At 40.0% G+C, this 24429-nt stretch overlaps 1 protein-coding gene across 4 annotated transcripts in view; it reads right to left on the minus strand.

Annotated features, from left to right (window-relative positions):
- Window positions 1-232: 232 nt before the first annotated feature.
- Window positions 233-24429, minus strand: part of KIAA1549 (KIAA1549 ortholog) — a 91238-nt gene continuing 67041 nt past the window's right edge. For 3 of the 4 annotated variants that reach the window (XM_073899260.1, XM_073899259.1, XM_025854916.2), the window contains 3 exons: window positions 19986-20143; window positions 7971-8116; window positions 233-6008 (listed from right to left, as the gene is read on the minus strand). In XM_073899260.1, the coding sequence (XP_073755361.1) occupies window positions 5754-6008; window positions 7971-8116; window positions 19986-20143 (559 nt within the window). In that variant the 3' untranslated portion in view covers window positions 233-5753. The remainder of the gene's footprint in view (window positions 6009-7970; window positions 8117-19985; window positions 20144-24429) is intronic. The other variant, XM_073899261.1, reaches the window with a different exon arrangement.

Here is a 24429-nt window from a genome sequence, read left to right on the forward strand (position 1 = left end):
GCAGAAAAGCAAAACACGTGGGCAGAAGGGGGTGGCACCAGCCAAGGGAGGAGTGAACAGTTCTGCAAACTGTACAAGCGGACTAGACTTGTTTCAACTTAACTCCTTAGAAAATGAAGGTCCTAGGTGTTCTCACCAGGGACACAACCACCATTTCCTTCTACCATCACACTTCACAAATGAGAAAATCATATTACAAAGGAAATGAACAGAAAAGATCATTTGACACCAATTCATAGCATTTATTGACATTTCCATTTAAAATGCTAGGAAAGCAGTATAAATTGTAAACATGGAAACCAAACACTTGCATAAATTATTTCAAAAACTCTACAGCACATTAGAAAACAGGGCAGCTAATTGAAGGGTAGAAACATAACCGACAAATAGAAGGGAGAGTTCGATCACTAAATCATATACCCACGCTGAAATTCAAGTGCCCGTTTGAGACCAGCAAACCATGATTGTCAAGTTCAAGTTGCAGTATTGATGCCACGAGTGGCTTCAATTTACTCTGCATATTTTCGTACATTATCACTCACAGTCCAGGAATGAGAGTGCAGGAAGAGTCAGAAGAACATGGACCTTGACAAAGTAGGAGGAGACAAGTGGGCATCCCAGAGCAGCTCTGCTGAGCCACCTCTCCTGCGAGGGTAGAGCCCAATCTCCATGCTCCCTCGAAGATGCTCTGGAGGAGGGCCAAGCTGAGTTTTTACCCCCTTTTCCGAAATGAGCCCTCTGGTGTTTAGAGCCAGTGCATTAATCAGTGGAGCCTCCTTCTTTCCCCACATGAACAAGCGGAACAGTACAGGGGGTCGGTCTTAAATTTGGCCCTGTACTATTCCTAACTTGCACACTTAGGGAGTCAAGTCATGAAACAGGGGCATGAGACCCTTCACAATGCTCCAGAATGTCCAGAAAGGTTTTGGTGGAATCAGGGACCGAGTGACTTAAATCACTTCAATTTTTATCTCTGTCCCTTCCACCATTCACTCTTTCATTAAATGTGAAGTGGCCCCACAGCAGAAAAACCTGGAAGAAGGAAAAGCAAGGATCCTGTATAACTACCCTGTGGGAAACTAATTTGGACTAGACCACTTCAGATTAAGACATTCATTCCTTCTCTCACTTGCTCGCTGGTTCCTAACTTTGTTTCATGTTTCCAAAGGCATTTAATATTCTTTTCCTAAATTTCAATGCTGCTGTGTGTTCTTAAGATAAATTCTCAAACGTAGTGTTAACACACACAAGCATGGAATTAGGATCGTACCGTGAGGTTTCAGTTTTCAAGTCTTTTTAATACTAAAGAGAGGAGTCCTAAACACTCAAAGTTACCTCCAAGAATATCAAAAGAAACCTAAAATATACACACTCCTTATTCATTAGGTAGTAAGTGTGAGCCTATTACATTTTATGAGTATGTTACAGCAGCTGCTCCTAGAAACCCCTCTCACCTGTTATAAGAATATCCATTAATACGTTGGATTAAATGTAAAAACAAAGTTCAAGTTACCATTCCATAAAAATGTGTTTTGTGATCAAATGGTCAGTGTGCAGGTCCAGAAGTGGACTCCCTTATGCTCCCATCAGGGACAAATGTGGATAAGCAGGCTCTGGAGACTGGCTTTGGAGGTAGAAATGGAATGGCTAAAGCTCACCTTGAGCTGATGTTAGTATGGTTGTTAAGACTGGAGGCCCCCTTCTCACCTGCCCAGAACCCTAACAAGTTTTCCTTTCAACTAGCAAATTCATTCATGTCTAAGAATCTAGTGTGAAAGGGAAAGAGAAGTTTATTTAATGATTAACATGTGAATTACTGCAAATGCAAATTGGTGTCCGAGTGACTGGTTCGGCCACTGGAGCACTAAGGGCAATGCAGTACACAGTTAAATGGGAGGCTCATAAAGCACACAATTACCTGTTTCGGCCCAAAGCCTTCAGGTGCACCTTCACCTGTGCTTTGCATCACAGGCCTCATGCCCTGAAAAATCCGGTTGGCAAAACCTGCTTAGTCTGCTGCTCAAAAGCCATGTCCCACCAAAATCAAAACATATTCTGAAATTAAATTAAAAGTAGAACGTCCTTGCTACTCTTCAAAATTTGGAGAAAATTGTATAGGCAGCTATAAAGAACTGGAATATATTTATTTATAACCTACTATGCTCCACAAAGGATTTAATGTGTTTGAATGGCTGACCACTGAGAGCTGCCCTAAGCAGGAAACCTTGGTGGAATTCTTACAATATTTTCATACTTTACAGTTGGTCCTCCAGCAGTTCTTGGTACTCTTCTCTTCCCTCCTCCAAACTGGATCTCTTGCTGCGCAGACCTTCTTCGCAGACCCAGCCATTTTCTTGCTGTATTATTGCAAACACATCCTCACAGCCCCATTTCCTCTTGTTTTATTAAAACTCCCTAAATGGTGCAGTTAGGGATCCTCACCCCATATTGCAGCAGGTCAAGTTCATTTTCGAGGACAGCTTCGCCCACTTTCTCTGTCCTTCCCCGGGCCCACTCCCAGCTCTTCCCTTGCCATCTCACCAGCTCCCTCATCTTCATTTAAGTAGCTTCTGAGGTGGGCTTCTCCCCAGGATCCCATGGTTTCCAAATGTACAACTTCCTTTCTCCTGAGTACCCAATGTACTTGTGTATTTTCAGTGAATCTTACTGATGTTCACACCACATTATGTATCTGTATCTGTATCTTCCATCTTTTATACCCAGCTATGTTATCTGACTTAGATTCTAAGATCTAAAAGAACTCATGTTGACTTTTCTGGTGCTAGAAATGGCAAAAATTCAGGTGCAGAAAGATGTTTGATACAAACGCTGTTTTAAAGTTAAGGATGAAGGATGTGAATTTCAAGCAAATTGGGAAAGAGGAAGAGGAGTCACATGGAGCCCTTGGGTTTTGCTCTGGTTACCTCCATGTGAAGTCATCCACTGGTAGATAATAGCATGTCAGACTGTCCAATCCCAGTACAATCATACAGATAATGTTTTACACTTCACCAAGCTTTGTGCACCCTCCTCAAGTGTTTACGCACAAGATCATAGCTGAATCTTGAAACAAGAAATTCTGGGAGGTGGACAGAAGAGGTCTGTCGTCATTTGGCTGATGGGGAGAAAGAGGCTCAGGAAGGCACCTGACACAGCAAGCTGGTGACAACGTAGACTCTGAAAATGATCTCCAACCCTCTCTGAAATTCTGACTCAACTTTATGGCTTGCATTATTACCACCAGAACTTTTAAACTAGGAAAAGAGAATAGATACAAAATTTAACTTTTCATTTTAGAGTACTTCAGTTAATGGAACTTCAAAGCCACACAAGATCAACATGAGGACCTTTCTTTTCAGTAGATCATGTTAACTGCGTATCCAAAGACCCACCTGGGTGTGGTGCTCCCCACGACAGTCTGTCCTGAGTTTGGTGACAGGCAAAACTGCTGCAGGTGTTTAGAGAAAACAAGTGCAGAGTGTGCTTTACAATCAACACAAGAATGCTGGTGATCCCATGAGCCTGCCCCCACCACACCACACAACACCGGTTATCCTATGTTATCTTTGGTCATGACATCAGTTGAAAAGTCTATCAATTCTAAGCATAACAATACAGGTAGAATCCTTTTACGCTAGTCTGAAAGGCATCAAATCACAACAGCAGCCCTCTGGAAAACAGACACCCGTCTCTGGAATGTACAGAGGAGGTAACCATTCTTAGTACACTGTGTGCAAACATGACACTGAGCAGAATGGGAGGAGGGCGTCTATGTTTATTCCATTTGCTGTCACACGATCTGAATTCACTATAAGGTGTCTGTAATAAAATTCTGCTCGGATATCTCAAATTCTTAACATAGTCAGGAAACCTGGTATTTTTGAGCGACATGCAAAGATAATCCTCCATTCTGGGGAGAGTCTGGTATTAAACGAAGACTGAGAAGTAAAAAATCATGCCCAGAAAGGGGTCTTACCTCCCACACTCCTTGGAGCCCATGAGGCCTGCCTGATAAGGGATTTCCATTCCTTTAACATCCATGAGAGACTTATTCCCCTGCACCCCTCCTCTTTCAGAGAGCACAGATGAAAAAAAAGGCTACATTCAACATCCCAGAAGCAACATTCCCTGTATCATAAGACTGTCTGACAGGCTTCATTGAGGAAGTGCTAAAACATGATTCTGGCCCCCAGTGATTACACTTTGGAAACCTATTTTAGCTGTTTCAGGGTTCTTAAAATTTGATACAGATTTTGATTCATCAGAGCCCCAAATTCTCTCTGTTTATCCATTGTTAATTAAAAGTATTAGTGGATCTAATAAAAAAAGGATTCATAGTGGAAATCCATTATCTGTTTTTCTTCTGAGCTTTACTCAGGTATCAGAAAACAGAATGGCCCTTGTTATTATATCCCTTAGTCTAATTTGGGAAGTAGGGAAATGTTTACTTCAGGAGTGAATCTTAAGACAGATGACACCCTCTGTCAGGTCCCAAGAACCTTGTAAGATGGTTTTAACAGTCACTCAGTGGTCATGCACAATAAAATCAGAAACCAGGAGCAACTCTCTCCTTTCCCTTGTGGTCCTCAAAGCTCTTTACATTTCTTGATTTATTACTGAGAGGCTGGAGTGAACTCCGTTTCATTTCCAGGTCTTGAACACAGAGAATGCGATTACTAGAAACGTACTTGTGAATAACAATTTGTTGGTCCTGGTAGTTTTTATAAATAATTTTTGATCATGTAAGATTTCTCGTTCAAACATAATTTGTGAGCAACTCATCAGCCAAGTGCAAGGATTAGTTATGACCTCCTGAAAGCCTCCTTTTATAGGTCTGACCTTAATGATGGCATGCACTGAAATGGGATGCTGTTGGTAGTTGCATGCGCCCAATTAATAAACAGCAAATACAATTAAGAATGTAAATCTAAACTTTGATATGTATTTTGAATAACCAAATAAATATTAAACTCCCCCCCACACCCCATTGGGGAGGTGTTTTTTTTTTCTTTATAGAACAAAATGAAATCTTCAACATATCCTTCCATTGAAAAAGCCAAAGTTGCATTTCACAGACATAAAGGTGAAGGGGCCCTCGGAGCTGTAGCACCAGAAGTAGAAGGAAAAATGCAGATGATGGCTTCTTTTGGAATCATCAGGCTCTACAATCTATCATTTGGTTTCTCACTAGTAGCTTTTTTTATTCCCAAACAGTCTTAGTATTTTTGTTGTTAATATGACTATTAAAATAAGTTCCTATGGAGAAAAAGAGGGAAATCAAGCTGTTAATAAAATGTCTTCAAATCTCTTTTCTCAGAAAACAAAGCAGCAAGTTCACCATACAAACCAGTCTGAATCATATCTTCCCACGGAAAAGCTGGATTCCGTTAATCCCTATACCATCTATACATTTCCATCTTTTACCTTTAAAAAGGAGACTAATTTAGTGATTTGTTGTTGTTCTTGTTGTTAGCTTAGGTTTGTGGTTTGCCTTCATGAAGTGCTGCTGGCTTTTGGCCAAAAGTACGTAAATTTTGACTGAAACCCAAGTGGTCAAAAAATTGCCAACTTATTAAAAGCATCATGAGCTGTCATGTGACTTATGGCATCCTCTAAAATTGCAACTTGCTCCTTTACACGGGCACCTAGCCCAGGAGATGCACGTTCTCTCACAAATACCCATTTAGTTGATTTCCATTTAGTCTTGCTTCCACGGGAAGCAGATACTTGGCAAATCTGCAAGGCGAGGCCGATCAGCTGTGGAAGTTCTGCACGGCGGTCTGTTTCTGGGAGAGCCGGAGCAGCTCCTCGCGGATCGCTTTGATGAGTGAAGCTGAAGAGTGGCCGGGCTGGAGGTCTTCTGTGGAGCTGGTGGTGTAAGTCAGCCCCGCACCCTGCAGCCCCCTGTGAGGGAGGTTCCCGGGAGGAGCGGAGGGCTCCCTACCTGAAGTCCTTGGCACCTGGAACAGTGGTGAAGAAGAATATTCTTGATGTCCAAGCATGTGCGTCTGAAAAAACACAGCAAACGTTACTGTACTTCCCACGTAAGAACAGGAGGGAAAATCCAATTCAAACTGGTGGTGGGCACGCTCCCAGGACTTCTGCCCACCTCCCACCGAACATGGCCCTCCAAGAAGGCCCCCAGGATGGAATATAGAAACTGTGGAGAGGACTGCTGGAGGGAGAGCAATACAACAAAGAAACCCCTGAACTTAACAGGTGCCTGATATATATTTGCTTAAAGGCAGACAGAAAGAATGATGAGGTCGGCCAAGTCTCTGTGCCCCTGTGTGTGGAAGGAAGTGGCCCACTGGGAGAACAGGAAGGGACCTGGAGAGCTGGGGTGCCCTGTGGAGGTGAAAGGTCAAATGAAGGTCTCTGACAGCTGGAAGAGATGAGCAAGTACCTGCAGAGAGACTGACAAGAACTGCCTTTGCTCTGGGACTCGAGGCCTGGGAGGGTGTGCGTGCGACACAGAACACGAACAATGTCACAAAATCATTGTCCACTTTATTTATCTGTGTATCTATTGACTGTTCTGCAGAGCCTTTTCTTTAAAAAGTTATCTGCACTAGGACACACAATAGTTTTGCTTATATTTGCATAAGTAAATTGGGCATTCATTTGACCAGAATTATTGTACTTTTCAGTGATATTTTTCAGTGAAAAAATCTCTCTTTCGATATATACAAGAGTACTAAATCTGTGGTTTCACTTATGCTAAAAAGTAAGCCTCACAGTAAACATGGCATTCAAGCCCTCGAATATTCCTACATGTCACGTTTCCAAATAGTGATAAAGAGGCAGTGTAAGTAAACAATGGATTTGATAGGAAAACCCGAAATACCTTATGAAAATAAGTTGGGCACAATGAAGTCAGAAAAAGGTCAGCAAATGTAAAGCAGATATCTGAAATTCTAAGTATAACAATGTATCTATTAGAGGAAAATTATATTCTAAAATTAATTTTCTTTCACTGAGTAATAGAAGCCTCCGGTCATGAAAATAATTCAGTGTATTTGCTGGAAAACATGCAAATGCATGTAAAATTCTTGAGAAAAACAAAGAAAAGCATTTGTGGGAATTACCTGTGCCCATATTGATTTCATTCCTATAAAGGAGTGATCAAAGTGATGAGAAGCCTCTAAGAGAAACTCTGTGCCTTGGAAACCTAAACTGTGAGCTTATGGCAGAAGCATCTCGTGGGGGGTCATAAGAGAAATGATGTGGATAAACCCACAACAAAGCATAAATGGTGAGCAAGTAGGTATGTAAGATCATGCATATTTACACAATGACGCCAAAGATCAGGTCCAGATTTTAGTCACCTACAGGTTCAAATTCATTACTTTAAAGTCAAAATCACTGAGCCAGAAAGTACAACTGTGGTTGCCTGGAGCTGGAGGGGAGGGCAAATGGCACTTAGTGTTTAATGAGCACAGACTTTCCATTTTACAAGATGAAAAATACTATCGGATGGATTGTGGGGATGGTTGCATAATGTCACGAATGTATTTAAAACCACTGAACTGGTTTGAACTGAATTTGCCATCTCAAAGATAGTTAAGATGGCAAATTTTATATTATGTGTGTTTTACCACAATATAAAAAAATTGGAAAAATTTTAAAGGTAGCTCTTACTTACAGGTCTCTGTCCAGATTTTCTGTAATGAGTATCGCTTTTATTATTTTGTAAAGGTTATTTTCAAAAATTCACTACTTTAAGCCTGAAATCTGCCTCAGGAAAAATTATATAGTTTCTACAAGTTCAGTGCAATTACTCTCCCACTCTGGGTGGGTGGGAATTTACTACCCAGAAACTGCAAGCAAAAATACACTCACAGAGAAAAGGGAGAGAGGTTAAAACTTTTACTTACATAGGTTTTAAAAAGGGATCCCCAAAGCAGAAGCAGTTAAATTAACTGATTATGTCTGAATTTTCAGTGATGACCCAAACACAAGATACTCACAGCCTCTCTTCGGCCACCTTCATCCTCCCCATATGAAGGCCAACCTGGTCCCCCATATTGGCTGCCTCTGCTTGGTGGGATTTCCACTGGCTGGGCTCCAATTCTGCTTGCGATTCCCACCTGCGTCAGGTGCTGAATCTGGGAGCCTGAAGGAACACAGTGAGGCAGCCTGGTCAACACTTGCAGGGAAGTGAGGCTGCCCAGCAAGACACTCTGGTTCTTTTTTTTAAAAGATTTATTTATTTGAGGGACACCTGGGTGGCTCAGTTTGTTAAGCGTCTGCCTTCAGCCCAGGTCTTGGGATCAAGTCCCGCATCAGGTTCCTTGCTCAGCAGGAAGCCTGCTTCTCCCTCTGCCTGCCGCTCCCCCTGCTTGTGCTTTCTCTCTCTCTCTCTGACAAATAAATAAAATCTTAAAAAAAAAAAAAAAAGATTTATTTGAGAGAGAAAGAGAGAGAGAGGAAGGGCAGAAGGAGAGGGAGAGAGAGAATCTCCAGCAGACTCCCCGCTAAGCTTGGAGCCCGACACAGGGCTCAATCTCATGACCCTGACATCAAGACCTGAGCCGAAACCAAGAGTTGAACGCTTAAGAGACTGCACCACCCAGGCAACCAAGACACTTCGGTTCTGACCACAGCTTTCTCTTAGGGAAAAGGGATACAAGCACTGTTCAAACACAGCACCAATTCTATCTCCAGAGAATGACATTTCATATGGAAAACAGACCGTGAGCTTCTTGGTTCATGGGCTTTTACTTCTGTTTAATACAGTGACTAACAGTGATGTTCTTATTTTCCTAGCTAGACATCAAAGGACAGTGTATAAAGGCTATAATAAAGGGCCCTTCTATTCATTTCTGTAGAGGTTACAAATAAGGATAATCTTCCTTACTCAGAGAAAAGGGAGTGAAAAGTTTTGGAGCTATAAAGAAGCTGAAACCTAGCTCCTTCTTGCTCGTGGCTTTGAGATTCACAAGGAGAGAAAATACAATATGTATATTTTCTTAAAAGGCAGGGTGCATATTTCTTTGATTTCAGAATGTTTAAGTACATTTATTTTCACCATACTTATATTTTCCCCATAACTTAGCTATGTCATAATTAAAATTTTAAAGCCAACCCCCCCCACCCAGCCTCCTCAGTGAGGTATACTGATGGCTAAAGCCAGGAGTCTCTCTAGAGCTCATGCTCCACACTTAGACACGCTACAGCCTCAGGTAGCTATGAAGGCCAGGCTGTAAACGACGTATTTTCTCCTCCATCAACTTTTGGTATATGGATATATCCCTATTTCATAGATTAAGGGAGAAAAAAAGTGGTCTTTAAGCACTGTGAAATAAAATACTTGTCTCCAAAAGCTCCTAGGATCATCAAATTCATCCGTGTTGTGCAGACTGGTCCTACAAGGTTCAGAGATTTCATGGAGGTGGGGGGGTGGCCCTCTCCATCTTCCAGTCCTCTCCTACTCAACTTGTCAAATTAACAGCCTCCATTAGCCAAATACATCAATAAAAGGGGGGGATGCCACAGTTTTATTTGGTTATCTAATAACTAAAGTTCAGAAAAAACCTGCCAGGCTCTTATCAGAGCAATGTACCCTACAGAAACTCTTGCCAGTTACTGAAGTTTTATAATAGTTATTAAAATTATTAGGCCTATCAGTACTGTTTGCCCAATACACACTGAACAAATCCTGCAAAGAACAAAAAATGCAGTACACTGTTCCCCAGAATTTACCAAAGTGCAGAAAAGTGCATAGACAGAAAAGCATACCTTTGTGTTAAAACTACAGTGGTAGTTGAAATCATAATTCAGACAAAATTCTGTACCTTGCTTTGTTAAGTTAATGATACAGCACAGGCTTTCCCCATGATTCAAGTGGGGCATCACATGCAGGAAAACTGTGTTTGCATTCCAGCCCTGCCACTGTGACCTTGGGCAGCTGGCTACCACTCCCACTGAGCCTGGATGCCTCAATTCTCAAATGGGGATAAAAAATCCACTTCATGATGTTATTTCAAGAATTGAAAGAGACAAAATAGGTCAAGTACCATAAAAGTAAGAGGCAATTGGGAAATCTTAAACCCTCTTTTTCTGACTCTTTCTGAGCTCTTCATTTTAAATAGCTACACAACTGGGGACTTCCAGGGAAGATGGTGAAGTAGAACCTTAAGCCACTTCATCCCACAGATACACCTAGAGAACACCCACATCAGTGTAAATCATCCAGAAAATGACCTGAAGACTGGCAGAACAGACTCTCCACAGCTAAACATAGAGAAGATGCCACATCAGAAAGGTAGGTAGGGCAGAGATGCGTTCAGGAACCAAACCCAACCCTCCAGACTGTCCTCAGGAAGGAGAGTCACTGCAAGCACAGAGAAGGGAGAGGAGAAGGCCCCACCTCAGGCACCCCAGGCACAGGGGGCCTGCACTGGGAAGACAATCCCCATATCATTTGACTTTGAAAACCAGAGGGGCTTAACTTCACGAATTCTTATAATCAGTGGGGTTTAACACCTAGAACGTTAAAAATGAATAGGCTCAACTCTGGAAGGCAGAGGGCAAGAGGAAACTGAGTCCCCACCTTTAAAGAGACAGAGCAAAAACAGCCCCACTTAGATACAGCACAGAAGCAGCAGTTTGAAAAATGCTTGGGGTATAGAGATGCCACTTCCATGCCCAGCACCCCTGGCCTACATATATGTGACACCCGCAGGAACCAGCACAGCACAAATACTCTCCACCTGGCTCCCTAACAGTGCACCCTACCCCCACACACTTCTGTGGACCCACCCCCTCCAACCTGCCCTTAGCCCCTCTCCAAAGAAGCTCCAGGTTCCTCCTAGGGCAGAACTGAGAAGCTCTACTAACACCAGGCACCCCGTTCCTGTATCCTCCTGCAGACACACCCCCTCCAACCCCCCCTTGGCAGGAATCCATACAAAGAGGTACCACAAGCGTGGCAGTATGCAAGCAGCCCTGACGGGGATCTGCACCACTCAAAAAGTGATTCCTGCCCTGGGGTGAGAGGATGATAACCACACACACTAGTCCAACTGGGACCCCAGCAGTGGGCTGGGGGCAGGCATCTGGTGTGACTGCAAGCCCCGTCAACCAAGGAAAGCTTCTCAGGGGACAACATGGGGAAAATGCCCTCCAGTTCAGTGCTACTGTATCTCTGGCAAACACCTGGTCTGACCCAAAACAAGCCCAATGTGGCCCCAGACTGGCCCACTAACAACAAGGGACCAAACCCTGCCCATAACAGCCAAAGAGCCATCACAGACAACTGGACTGAAGGCAAAAGTGGCACCGCCACAATTGTAGGGTGCACCCTCACAGAGGAGGTGCTTAGGAGATACCCCTTAAGCACCAGGTTCTGATGAACAGAGGACATCGCACTGCAGGGCACTACAGGACCTCTTCTTCATAAGACCACTACTTTCAAGAGCAGGAGATGTAGCTGACTTTCCTAACGCATAGAAATAGACACAGAGAGTTAGACAAAATGAGGAGACAGAGGAATATGTCCCAAATGAAAGAGAGGTAATAACAGGAAGAGAGCTAAATGAAACAGAGATAAGTAATATGCCAGATAAAGAATTTAAAGTAATAATCATAAAGATACTCACTGGACTTGAGAAATAAGTGGAAGATCCCAGTGAGACCGTCAACAAAGAGAAAACAAAGAACCAACCAGAGATGAAAAACTCAGTCACTAAAATTTCGGGAGGACAGAGTAATGGAAAGCAATCAAGCTGAACAGGGGAGAGAAAAAAAGAATAATAAAAAGTGAGAATAGATTAAGGGAACTTAGCAACACCATCAAGTACAACAACATTTGCATTATAAGGATCCCAGAAGAAGACAGAGAAAAGGGGGCAGCAAAATTTATTTGAAGAAATAATAGCTGAAAACTTCCCAAATCTGGGGAAGGAAAAAGAAATCCAGATCTTGGAGGCACAGAAAGCCCCCAACAAAACCAACCCAAGGAGGTCCACAACAAAACACATAGTAATTAAAATGACAAAAGAAAAAATAGTGATAAACAGAGAGCTTCAAAAAGAGCAAGAGAAAAGAAAACAGTTACATACAAGGGAAGCCCCATACAGCTATCACTGGATTTTTCAGCAGAAACTTTGCAGGCCAGAAGGGTGTGGCATGATATATTCAAAGAGCTGAAAGAAAAAAAACCCATAACCAAGAATACTCTATCCATCAAGGCTATCATTCACAATACAAAGAGAGATAAAGAGTCTCCCAGACAAAGAAAAGTTAAAGGAATTCATCACCACTAAACTAGCCCTACAAGAAATGGGGACTCTTTGAGTGGAAACAAGAGATCATAAGCAAGAATATGAAAAGGAGGAAGTAGGAAGCACAAAAGCAATACAAATTAAATGTATCTATAAAATCAGTCAAGGGATTCACAAAATAAAAGGATGTAAAGTATGACACCATTTACCTAAAACATGAGAGGGTGAGGAGCAAAAATGTAGTGCTTTTAGAATGGGTTCAAACTTAAATTACCATCAATTTAAAACAGACTGCAAGGGGCGCCTGGGTGGCTCAGTCGTTAAGCGTCTGCCTTTGGCAGACAGGGTCCTGGGATCGAGTCCTGCATCGGGCTCCCTGCTCCATGGGAAGCCTGCTTCTCCACTCCCCCTGCTTGTGTTCCCTCTCTCGCTGTGTCTCTCTCTGTCAAATAAATAAAGTCTTTAAAAAATAAATAAATAAAATAAAATAGACTACAATATGCATAAGATGTTATATATAAACCTAGTGGTAATCACAAGAAAAAAACAGTAATAGATCTGAAAAAAATGAAGAGAAAGGAATTCAAGTATATCACTGAATTAAGCCAGCAAACCATGAGATAAGAGAGCAAGAGAAGGGAATAGAGAAGAACTACAAAAACAACCATAAAACAAGTGACAAAATGACAATAAGTACATACCTATCAATAATTATTTTGAATATAAATGGACTAAACACACCAATCAAAAGACACAGGGTAGATGACAGAATGTGGATAAAAAAAAAAAAAAAAACAAGAATATGCTGCCTACAAGAGACTCATTTCAGACCTAAGACCCATGCAGATTCAAAGTGTAAAATGTGTAAAAATGAAAAAATATCACGCAAATGGAAGTGAAAAGAAAGCCGGGATAGCACTACTTGTATCAGACAAAATAGACTTTAAAACAAAGACTATAATAAAAGACAAAGAAGGACACTACACAGTCATAAGGGAAACAATCCAAAATGAAGATATGACAATTATAAATATTTATGCAACCAATATAAGAGCACCCAAAAACAGAAAGTAGCTATTAATAACAAATACACACAAAGTATCAAGAGCAATGCAATAATAGTAGGGAACTTAAACACCCCACTGACTTCAATGGATAGATCCAAACAGAACATCAACAAACACACAGTAGCTTTGAATGACACACTGAACCACTTGTATCTAACAGATTCAGAACATTCCATCCTAAAACAGAACACACATTCTTTTCAAGTGCACATGGAACATTCTCCAGAATAGATCATATGTTAGGCCACAAAACAAGTCTCAACAAATTAAAAAAGACTGAAGTCATACCATGCATCTTTTCTGACCACAACACTATGAAACTAGAAGTCAACCACAAGAAAAAAATATGGAAAGATCACAAATACATGGAGGTTAAATACCATGCTGCTAAACAATGAATGGGCTGACCAAGAAATCAAAGAGGGAATCAAAAAACACAGAGACAAATGAAACAAATAAAAACAATAGTCCAAATCTTTGGAATGCAGCAAAAGCTGATCTAAGAGGGAAGTTTATTCCAATACAGGCCTACCTCAAGAAGCAAGATAAATTTTACACAACTTAACCTTACACCTAAAGGAGCTAAACCAGGAAAAGGGTTCCTTTTTTCCTGGTTCACCTAAAACCAGTAAAAGGAAGAAAATAAAAAAGATTAGAGCACAAATAAATGAAGTAGAAACTAAAAAAACAATATAACAGATCAATAGAAACTAGGAGCTGGTTTTTTGAAATAGTCAACAAAAGTGATAAACCTTTAGCCAGACTCATTAAAAAAAAAAAAAAAGACTCAAACAAAATCAGAAATGAAAGAGGAGAAATAACAACCAACACCACAGAAATACAAAGGATTATAAGAGAATATTATGAAAAATTATATGCCAACAAATTGGACAATCTAGAAGAAATGGATAAATTCTTAGAAACATATAACCTCTCAAAAGTGAATCAGGAAGAAAAAGAAAATTTGGACCAATCACCAATGATGAAATTGAATCAGTAATCAAAAAAGTCCCAACAAACAGAAATCCAGACCAGATGGCTTCACCATTTTTTTTTTAAGATTTATTCATTTATTTGAGAGAGTTGGGTGGAGAGGAGGAAAGGTAGAGGGAGAATCTCAAGCAGACTTCCTGCTGAGCATGGAGCCCAAAAAGGGGCTCAATCCCATGGCCCTGAGATCATGATCTGAGCCAAAATCAAGAGTCAGACACTTAACCGACTGAGCCACCCAGGCATCCCAAATTCTACCAAACATTTAAAAAGGAGTTAATACCTATTCTGCTCAAACTACTCCAAAAAACAGAAGAGGAAGGAAACCTTCCAAATTTATTATATGAGGCTAGCATTACCCTGATAAAGACATCACACACACAAAAAAAAGAACTACAGGCCAATATCTCTAATGAACATAAATGCAAAAATCCTCAACAAAATACGAAAAAACCAAATCCAACAATACATTTAAAAAATCATTCACCACGATCAAGTGGATTTATTCCTAGGATGCAAGGATAATTCAATATTCCCAAATCAATCAAGGTGATACATCACATCAACAAGAGAAAAGAACAATACGATCATTTCAATAGAAGCGGAAAAAGCATTTGACAAAGTACAACATCTATTCATGATAAGAACCCTCAAAAAACTACGTTTAGAAGGAACATACTTCAACATAATAAAGGCCATATATGAAAAACCCACAGCTAACATCATACTCAACGGTGAAAAACAGAGATTTTCCCTTAAGATCAGGAGGAACAAGATAAGGAAGTCCAATCACCACTTTTATTCAACATAGTACTGGAAGTCCTAGCCACAGCAATTATACAACAAAAAGAAATAAAAGGCATTCAGATTGGTAAGGAAGAAGTAAAACTTTCACTATTTGCAGAGATATGATACTATATATAGAAAACCCAAAAGACTCCACCAAAAAACTACTAGAACTGATAAATGAATCAGTAAGGTCACAGGATACAAAATCAATATACAGAAACCTGCTGCATTTCTATATACTAACATTGAAGTATCAGAAAGAGAAATTAAGAAAACAATCCCATTTACAATTGCACCAAAAATAATAAAATACCTAGAAATAAACTTAACCAAAGAGGTCAATGTCCTGTATTCTGAAAACCATAAAAAACTGATGGAAGAAACTGAAGATGACACAAACAAATGAAAGATATTCCATGCTCATGGACTGGGAGAATATTGCTAAAATGTCCATACTACCCAAAGCATTCTATATGTTTAATGCAATCCCTATCAAAACACCAACAGCATTTTTCACAGACTAGAACAAATAATCCTAAAATTTGTATGGAACCACAAAAGACCCTAAATAGCCAAAGCAATCTTGGAAAAGAAGAACAAAACTGGAGATATCACAATCCCAGATTTCAAGATTTACTACAGAACTGTAGCAATCAAAACAGTGTGGTACTGGCACAAAGAGACACATAGATCCCTGGTACAAAACAGAGAGCCAGGAAATAAATCCACAATTATATGGTCAACTAATCTTTAACAAAGGAAGCAAGGACATGCAATGAGAAAAAAAAGTCTCTTCGGCAAATGGTGTTGGGAAAACTGGACAGCAGCATGCAAAAGAATGAAACTGGACCACTTTCTTATACCACACACAAAAATAAAACTGAGAATAGATTAAACACCTAAGCGTGAGATCTGAAACCATAAAAATCCTAGAAGAAAGCACAGGCAGTAACTTCTCTGACATCATTCATAACAGCATTTTTCTAGATATGTCTCCTGAGGCAAGGGCAACAAAAGCAAAAATAAACTATTGGGACTACATCAAAATAAGAAAGCTTTTGCACAGCAAAGGAGGGTGTTATATGCAACTAATGAATCACTGAACACTATATCAAAAACTAATGAGGTACTATATGCTGGCTAACTGAACTAAATAAATAAATAAAACAAAAAGGCAACCTATGAAATGGGGAAAAATATTTGCAAGTGACATATCCAATAAATATATAAAGAACTGATACAACTCAATACCAAAAACAAAAAGAAAACACAAATAATCCATTTAAAAATGGGCAGAAGACGTGAATAGACACTTCTCCAAAGAAGATATCCAGATGGCCAACAGACACAAGCAAATATGCTCAACATCACTCATCATCAGAAAAATGCAAATCAAAACTACAATGAGATATCACCTCACACCTGTCAGAATGGCTAAAGTCAAAAAAAACAAGAAGCGGGGCGCCTGGGTGGCTCAGTCGGTTAAGCGTCTGCCTTCTGCTCAGGTCATGATCCCAGGGTCCTGGGATTGAGTCCCACATCGGGCTTCTTGCTCAGCGGGGAGCCTGCTTCTCCCTCTGCTTGTGCTCTCTGTCAAATAAATATATAAAATCCTTAAAAAAAAAAAGCAGCAACAGGTGTTGGCGAGGAGGCAGAGCAAAAAGGAACCCTCATGCACTACTGCTTGGAAAGCAAACTGCTGCAGCCACTCTGGAAAACAGTAGGGAGTTTCCTCGAAAAATTAAAAATAGAACTACCCTACAATCCAGTTATTTCACTAGTGGCATTTACTCAAAGAAATGAAAACACTAATGCAAAAAGATATATGCACCTCTATGTTTATAGCAGCATTATTTACAATAGCCAAATTATGAAAGCAACCCAAGTATCCATCCATAGATGAATGGATAAAGAAGAGGTGGTGTGTGTGTACAATGGAATATTACTCAGCCATAAAAAAGAGTGAAATCTTGCCATTTGCAATGACGTGGATAGAGCTAGAGGGTATAATGCTAAGTGAAATAAGTCAGTCAGAGGAAGACAAATATCATATAATTTAACTCATGTGGAATTTAAGAAACAAAACACATGAACAAAGAAAAAAAGAGACAAACAAAATAACCAATTCTTAACTACAGAGAACAAACAGATGGTTAGCAGAGAAGGGAGGTAGGGGGATGGGTGAAGTAGGTGAAGGAGCTTAAGAGTTACACTTAACATGATGAGCACTGAGTAATGTATAGAAATACTGCATCACTTTATTGTATGCCTGAAACTAATATAACACTATATATTAAGTATACTGGAATTAAAAAAAAAACAAATGAAATTAAGTAATTAATAATAAATAAACAGATGCATAATTTACTTACTGATTCCCTTATTACTAGGCGTTTAGAAGGCTCACAATTGTTCGCTATTATGAATAATGCTCTAATAAATATCTTTGCACTTGTAGGTTTTCCCCAGTATTTGGATTTCTTTGGGGAGGAGAATCCTAGATTCTCAAAAGTGGAATCCAAAAAATAAAAAAATAAAAATAAAAGTGGAATCCCAAATCCAAAGCTCAGTAAGTCATTCCCAACTGCTTTCCAAATGTTTAGTGATTTATGCCACCACTGAAAATATAATAATTGTAGCTGACGTTCATTGAAAGTTTACAACATGCCAGGCACTATTTTGAGCCCTTCACATTCTGTTATCTTCTGCAATCCTCAAAACAACCACAGGAGGTAAGTACTAACACATTATGCCCACTGTACAGAGCAAGAAACTGGATACTAATGTTGTCACGCGCTACATTACTATGAAAAGATATAAGACAGAAATGGTGTCTCGCCATGGTTTTAATGTACATTTCTTTAGTAGTTTTCAAAACTGGGCATTTTTCATATTTTTACTTTCATGTGATACACACCCCACACAAATATTCCTTCTGTGAATTCATTCTTCCTGTCCTTTGCCCATTCATGCTCTGAAGTCCGCCCACTTATCAATTTACATGAATCATCCTCTAATAAAAATACCTCATGGACATATCTATCTGCTGAATACTTCCCTAGATACTATTTTCCTTTTGCTTTTACTAATTTTTAGATATAGACATATTTGATCATTTTACAGAGAGGTAACTCTTCCAGTATATCTTAATATTTTCTATTACAAATTTTTACACAACTTAATCTCTTATTAGAAATTATTAGAAAATAACATCCTCTTCAAATATTATATATGTATCATTTCTCTATTCTCCTAGATTAAGAATGAGTATGTCTGAATTTTGTTTGGGATATTTAATAAACAACAACGTTCAAATAAGCAATAATTAGCAGGAGAAACAAAACTCGCTGTAAGCACAGCATGTGTAAAATATATGAAATCCTGCAGGATATCCAGATATATTATTTGTTTTGTTGACTGACAACGCAACATACAAGAACTTCCAAAGAAACCATAATGGGTAATTATCCACCAATTATTACAAGTTTCGAATTGGCTTAAACTAGTTCCTTGATGACATTATGTATTTTTAAAGATTTTATTTATTTATTTGAGAGAGAGAGAATGAGAGAGAGAGAGAAAGTATGAGAGGGGGAAGGGTCAGAGGGAGAGGCAGACTCCCTGCCAAGCAGGGAGTCTGATGCGGGACTCGATCCTGGGACCTCAGGATCATGACCTGAGCAGAAGGCAGTAGCTTAACCAACTGAGCCACCCAGGCACCATCTTGATGACATTAGAAAGGTAGGTATCATCCAAAATTTAGAAACTGTAAAAAAAAAAAAATAAGCTATTTAACATGTAATGGCTCCTCTTACTAAAGCTTCCAACAGGAAGATGAAGAAATGAAAATAAAAAAGGAAAATAAAAGAGTGACTTTGAGCCCTTGGAATAAACATAGTTAGGTGGGTATAATGAACTTTAAGGATTTTTCAGAGTATGCTGAGCTGTACAAAAAAAAAAGAAAGCTTAAATCTTAAACTCCATAGATGCTTTAGGAACAATGAACAACATCCCCAAATACAGCGTTCAGAGTGTCAACTATTGATGAGATGGAGTTCCATGACACGAAACAGCAATGTTTAATTCTGTGGTTCAAGCCTGGATCTCAGGTAAACTGCTGGGGCAGACCAGCCAAGTGCCATGTAGGAATCTCAGCTCAGGCATGTTGGGCCCTGCTTGTCACCTATGAGCAGCATCCGTCGTCACAAGGGCCAAATGAAACAAAAATCTCCCTCAGGTCACTGGCCAGCAACGTCCAAAGTTGCTTATCACAAGCTGGAAAAATGCCTTCTTTAAAACAAACACTTGTTTTTGTTTTTGTTTTTTAAAGATTGAATATTGGGAGTTTTTTTTAAGATTTTTTTTTATTATTTATTTATTTGGCAGAGAGACACCGAGAGAGGGAACACAAGCAGGGGGAGTGGGAGAGGGGGAAGCAGGCTTCCCGCGGAGCAGGGAGCCCGATGTGGGGCTCGATCCCAGGACCCCGGGATCATGACCTGAGCCGAAGGCAGACGCTGAACGACTGAGCCACCCAGGCGCCCCAAACACTTGTTTTTAATGCCATACCAAGTGCTCAGCAATAGCTCTTTCAGTTTACCGTAAGAATTCGGAAACGTCTCCCCTGGAAGAGTTGTGCTGTGAACTCCACGTGAAGGGACAGCTTCTGAGACAAAGACTCAGGAACAAATCAGAGGGCGACAGTCCTGGGATCTCAGCCACCCTCTCTTCCCACCTCCCCTGCCTACTACACCTCCACCAGGAACCAGGGGAACGCCGCTCAGACCAGTTGTGCAGGTCACCGAATACTGGGACACCAAAGCGCTGGGAAGTCTGAAATGTCCTCTTCCAGAATGTAGCCAAAAGCAAGGGCTGTCTAGCTCAGAAATGCAAGCTAAACAGCCATGTGTACCTGTGGTGCCCCCGACAGGCCGTGGCCGGGCCACCGATGGCATGTCCTCCGAGTAGATCCCTCGGGCAGTGACCGGGGCTTCAGCCGATGCCTGTGGCTGCTGGAGCTCTGGGGGCACCAGCTCCGAAGCCTGCAGCAAACCGGGGCCAAAACCTGGTCTGAAGGCAAAGCAAGCCCAAGCATCAGGACCACACTTTTCCCTGGCTCTGGAATTTTATTAGTTCCACTTTCAGCCCTACAGAAAAATAAGACCTCTTTGTCTATTGGTCTATACATCTCCTCTCCTAGAACTCGAGCTCCCTAAGGGCAGAGGCGTTTTCTGTTTGCTCACTGGCATATCTCCAGCACTAAGAACGGTGCTTGGAGTATAGCTGATGCTTGATAAATCTCTGCCAGATGAGTGAAGAAGAAACGCCTTAGTTTACAGACTACATGAAGGTGCAGGTAGAATTCCAGGGCCTGTGCACCTCCAGCATCGGACTGAAGTGGTGGCTCCCAACCTCGGCTGCCGGTGAGCAACTTTTAAAAAACCCCGATGTCCATGCTGCACCCCAGACCTATGAACACAGGATCTCTAGAGGTGGGACCCAGATATGGCAGTTCAGAGTTCCACTGATGATCCTGATACTCATCAAGGCTGAAAATCAGTGCTCTAAAGCGGAGGTTCTCAAACCTTTTGGTCTCAGGACGCCTTTACACTCATAAATTACTGAGGACTCCTGAGAACTTCTGTGTATGTGGATTATATCTATAGATATTTCTTGCATGCAGAATTAAAACGAAAACATTTTTAAATACGTATGTTTAAAATTAATTTAAAAATAATATTAAGCATCTTACCTGTTAACATTTTCTCATGAAATCAACTATATTATCTAACCCCTCCCTCCCCAAAAAGTAGTGAGAAGAGTTTTACATTTTTTCAAATTTCCTTAATAGAAGACATCTGGATTCTCATATACCTTGTATTCAATCAGTTGCTGTTCAGTTATTTTAAGAAGAAAATCTGAACTCACATAAATGTATAGTTGGATAAGGAAGACTTTAATTGCCTTTTCAGATGATACTCAAATAATATTTCAGAAAAATATTCTTCTTTGATACACCAAAACTCAGCAAAGTTTCCTTAAGGGTTAGTGGCAATATGGAATCTGAAACAGTATCAATTAACTTTATATACTCTGTTACAGAAATCCCACTAGTCTATTTTATACTTTGAATGGACCCATGCATGATTTTATGACATAAGTCATTTGGAAAATATGAGTCTACTGAGTTTTGCAGACTTTTTAGATATTGATACATTTCATTTGGTAGTATCAAAAAAAATCACATTATTAATATCACCATTGAGCTCATCAGAAAAGTCTTTTAAGTACTAGGAAGTTGTGAAGCACCCAGTGGCAGACAAAATTCAAATTTTCACTTGAAAGCTCAGTTTTATCAGTGGCAAGAAATCCTGTCAGTTATTTTTCTGGAAGTGACAGGCTCACTTCCTTTATTTTCAAGACAATGTCTGCCAAGGAATCCAAGTCTGAATAACGATGTCTGCCAATTGATCACTCAAAGAGAAAACACAGCAGCAGTACAGATCAGTTCTCAACACAAACAACTGAACAGGAGCTTTTCCTTCAAAATTCCATACTCCACAAAGCGCTTTATATGTACTTCCTCTTTTGTCCTACAGATGATTAAAGACTCAAGGGTTTACTTTTAATGAAATTAATAATTTGTACTACTTCACTGAGGACATGCTAACATAACTAACAAACTGGCATTTTTAAAAATCTGATTGCATGGTGGTGAAGAATATGAGGACTACCCAGGCCATCTGGTGCCTCTGCCTTGTTTCATGCTAAGGTTCCAGCAGTTTCATCCACCACTGCTTCTGCCCCTCAGTGTAGGCATCAGCCCCCCCAAAAAAAGTCAAATAATGCTTTAGTATTATTACGAAATACAGTTTTGACTTCATAGACACCCCTCCCCAAAAGGGTCTCAAGGACCCTCTCTCTAGGGGTCTGAGAATTCCACCTTGAGAAACACTCTTCTAAAGAAACTCAAGAATAACAGTTCTTTGCAAATGACAACCAGGAATTAACAAATCAAATTAGTTTGACGAGAACATAGACTGACTTGCCCCTATTCTGTTGTCTTCTTTCTGGAGCACAACTCGTAAATTGAAACCCAGGCTACTTATATTGCTCTCTTTAGATAATTGTTACTGTTTTAGATTGACCTCACAGAGAGATGTCTGATATCTCTGACCTTACAGATCTGAGAGCGTAACATAAGGCATGCTCCTCCTTCAACATCTGTATATTGGAGTTCACCTAATTAAATCATAATCTCTTGACCATCCACCCAACAACTAGCTCTTACCCTTTACTTACTTCTACTTTACCCAATTACCCTCCTCCTGGCTACATGTGTGTCCTTTTTATCCTCAATTTGTGTGTTCACAGTACAGTGTGATCCAAATCGCCCAGAATCCTTTAACTTGAGTAACCACAAAATTGGTCATCCAAACCAGAACACTTTTGAGAGTCAAAGTTATTAATAATTACACTAGAAAACAGGTGTGAACTGAACTGGGCAAACCAGATCAGATGCCCACCACCCCCCCATCATTAACTTCTGCCCCAGATCACCTAATCTTCACGCGCTCTCTTTACCTTTGTTGCTTTTGGACGATGAAGCAGTGCCTGGGTTGGGGGGGGGGGTTGGGGAAAAATAAAACAAGCCCCTCTGAAAATGAGGGCAAAGAGAAAAACAGAAAAAATGAGGAAGCAGATAACATTCCTACTTCTGTGTGACTTGTGGTCATTGAAAAGATAGTTGAGTATGATTTCTGAGATTAACTCTGGCAATTCCTTCTTTGTAATAAATCATTTGCTTATGGACTCTCTATTCTGTTCCTCTGGTCTATTTGTCTAGCTTTACAGTGATACCACACTGTCTTCATTACCTTACAGTAATTTACAACCTTTGGAATAGTCCTCACACACTATTCTTTTTCTCAAAGTGTCTTGAATATTGTTGGGCCTTTGCATTTCCATATAAGTTTTAAAATCAGCTTGTCAGTTTCCACATATTTTTTTAAAGACCACAAACTACCAGGATTTTGAAAGGGATCACAATGCATCTGTAGATCACTTACGGGAGGACCGATATTTTAAATATACTGAGTTGCCCAATCCATGAACGCTTTCTTTAGACGACTTGACTATCTAGTGAGATTAAATCTGAGACGCTTTACATTTTTAATGCTATTTTGTACAGTATATTTTGTCTGTTGCTCATAAACAGAAATAAAACAGATTTTTGTATGCTGATCTTATATCCAGCTATTTTGTAATTTATCTATCTTGCTAAATTCTCTTAGTTCTAACTTATGTGTTGACATTTGAGGATTTTCTACTTAAAAAATATATCATTTGAGAATAATAACAGTATTATTTCTTTCCTTGAATTCCTTAATATTTTTGTTTCTTTTTCTTTTTTTTTTTTTTTTTGCTTCACTACACCATCTAGACCCCCAGGACAATGCCGACTAGAGGTAATGGAAGCAGCTATCTTTGTCTTGTCTTGCTCCTATTCTCAAAAGGAGAGCTTTTAACATTTCAAACTTAATTCATATTTGCTGAGATAACTGTTATCAGATTAGACAAGTTCACTTCTATTCTTTGTTTGCTAAGATCTTTACCATGAATGGATGTTGAATTTTATCAAATGCTGTATTTAGTGAAATGAGATTTCCCTCATTTATTCTCCTCAAAGTAGTGAATTGGATTGCTTGATTTTTCAAAATGTTAAATTACCCTTGTATTGTTGGAATAAACCCAGGTTGGCTGTGATATGATACCCTCTCGAATACAATGCTGGGTATGTTTGCTAATATTTAGTTTCAAGTTTCTGCATCTATGTTCATGAGTATAACGCATGAACCCTTAATGCTTTCTTTCCTGCAATTTCCCTGTCCTTGTCATTCTTGATATCAAGGATATGCAGTCTTGGGGCACCTGGATGACTCAGTCAGTTAAGTGTCTGCCTTTGGCTCAGGTCCTGATCCCAGCACCCTGGGATCAAGCCTTGCATCAGGCTCTCTGCTCAGCAGGAAGCCTGCTTCTTCCTCTGCCTCTGCCTGCCCCTCCCCCTGCTTGTGCTCTGTCTCTCTCTCTCTCTCTCTCTCTCTCTCTCTCTCTGTCTTTGCCAGAAAAAAAAAAAAAAGGTTATGCAGTCTCAAAGAATGAGGTGGGGAGCATTCTGTTTTTATATTCTTTAGATAAATTTGTAGAACACTGGCACGTCTTTTTCCTTTGGTGTTTTTGGCAGAATTCACCATTGAAGCCCAAAGTTTTCTTTGTGGGAAGAATTTTAGGAATGATTTCAATTTTTTTAATAGTTATATGACAATTCAGGTTTTCTCTTTCTAGGAATTCTTCCA

Source organism: Callorhinus ursinus, unplaced genomic scaffold (genome assembly GCF_003265705.2).
Source record: "Callorhinus ursinus isolate GAN/ISIS: 27379988/994484 unplaced genomic scaffold, GSC_fseal_2.0 scaffold12, whole genome shotgun sequence".
Lineage (NCBI taxonomy): Eukaryota > Metazoa > Chordata > Mammalia > Carnivora > Otariidae > Callorhinus > Callorhinus ursinus.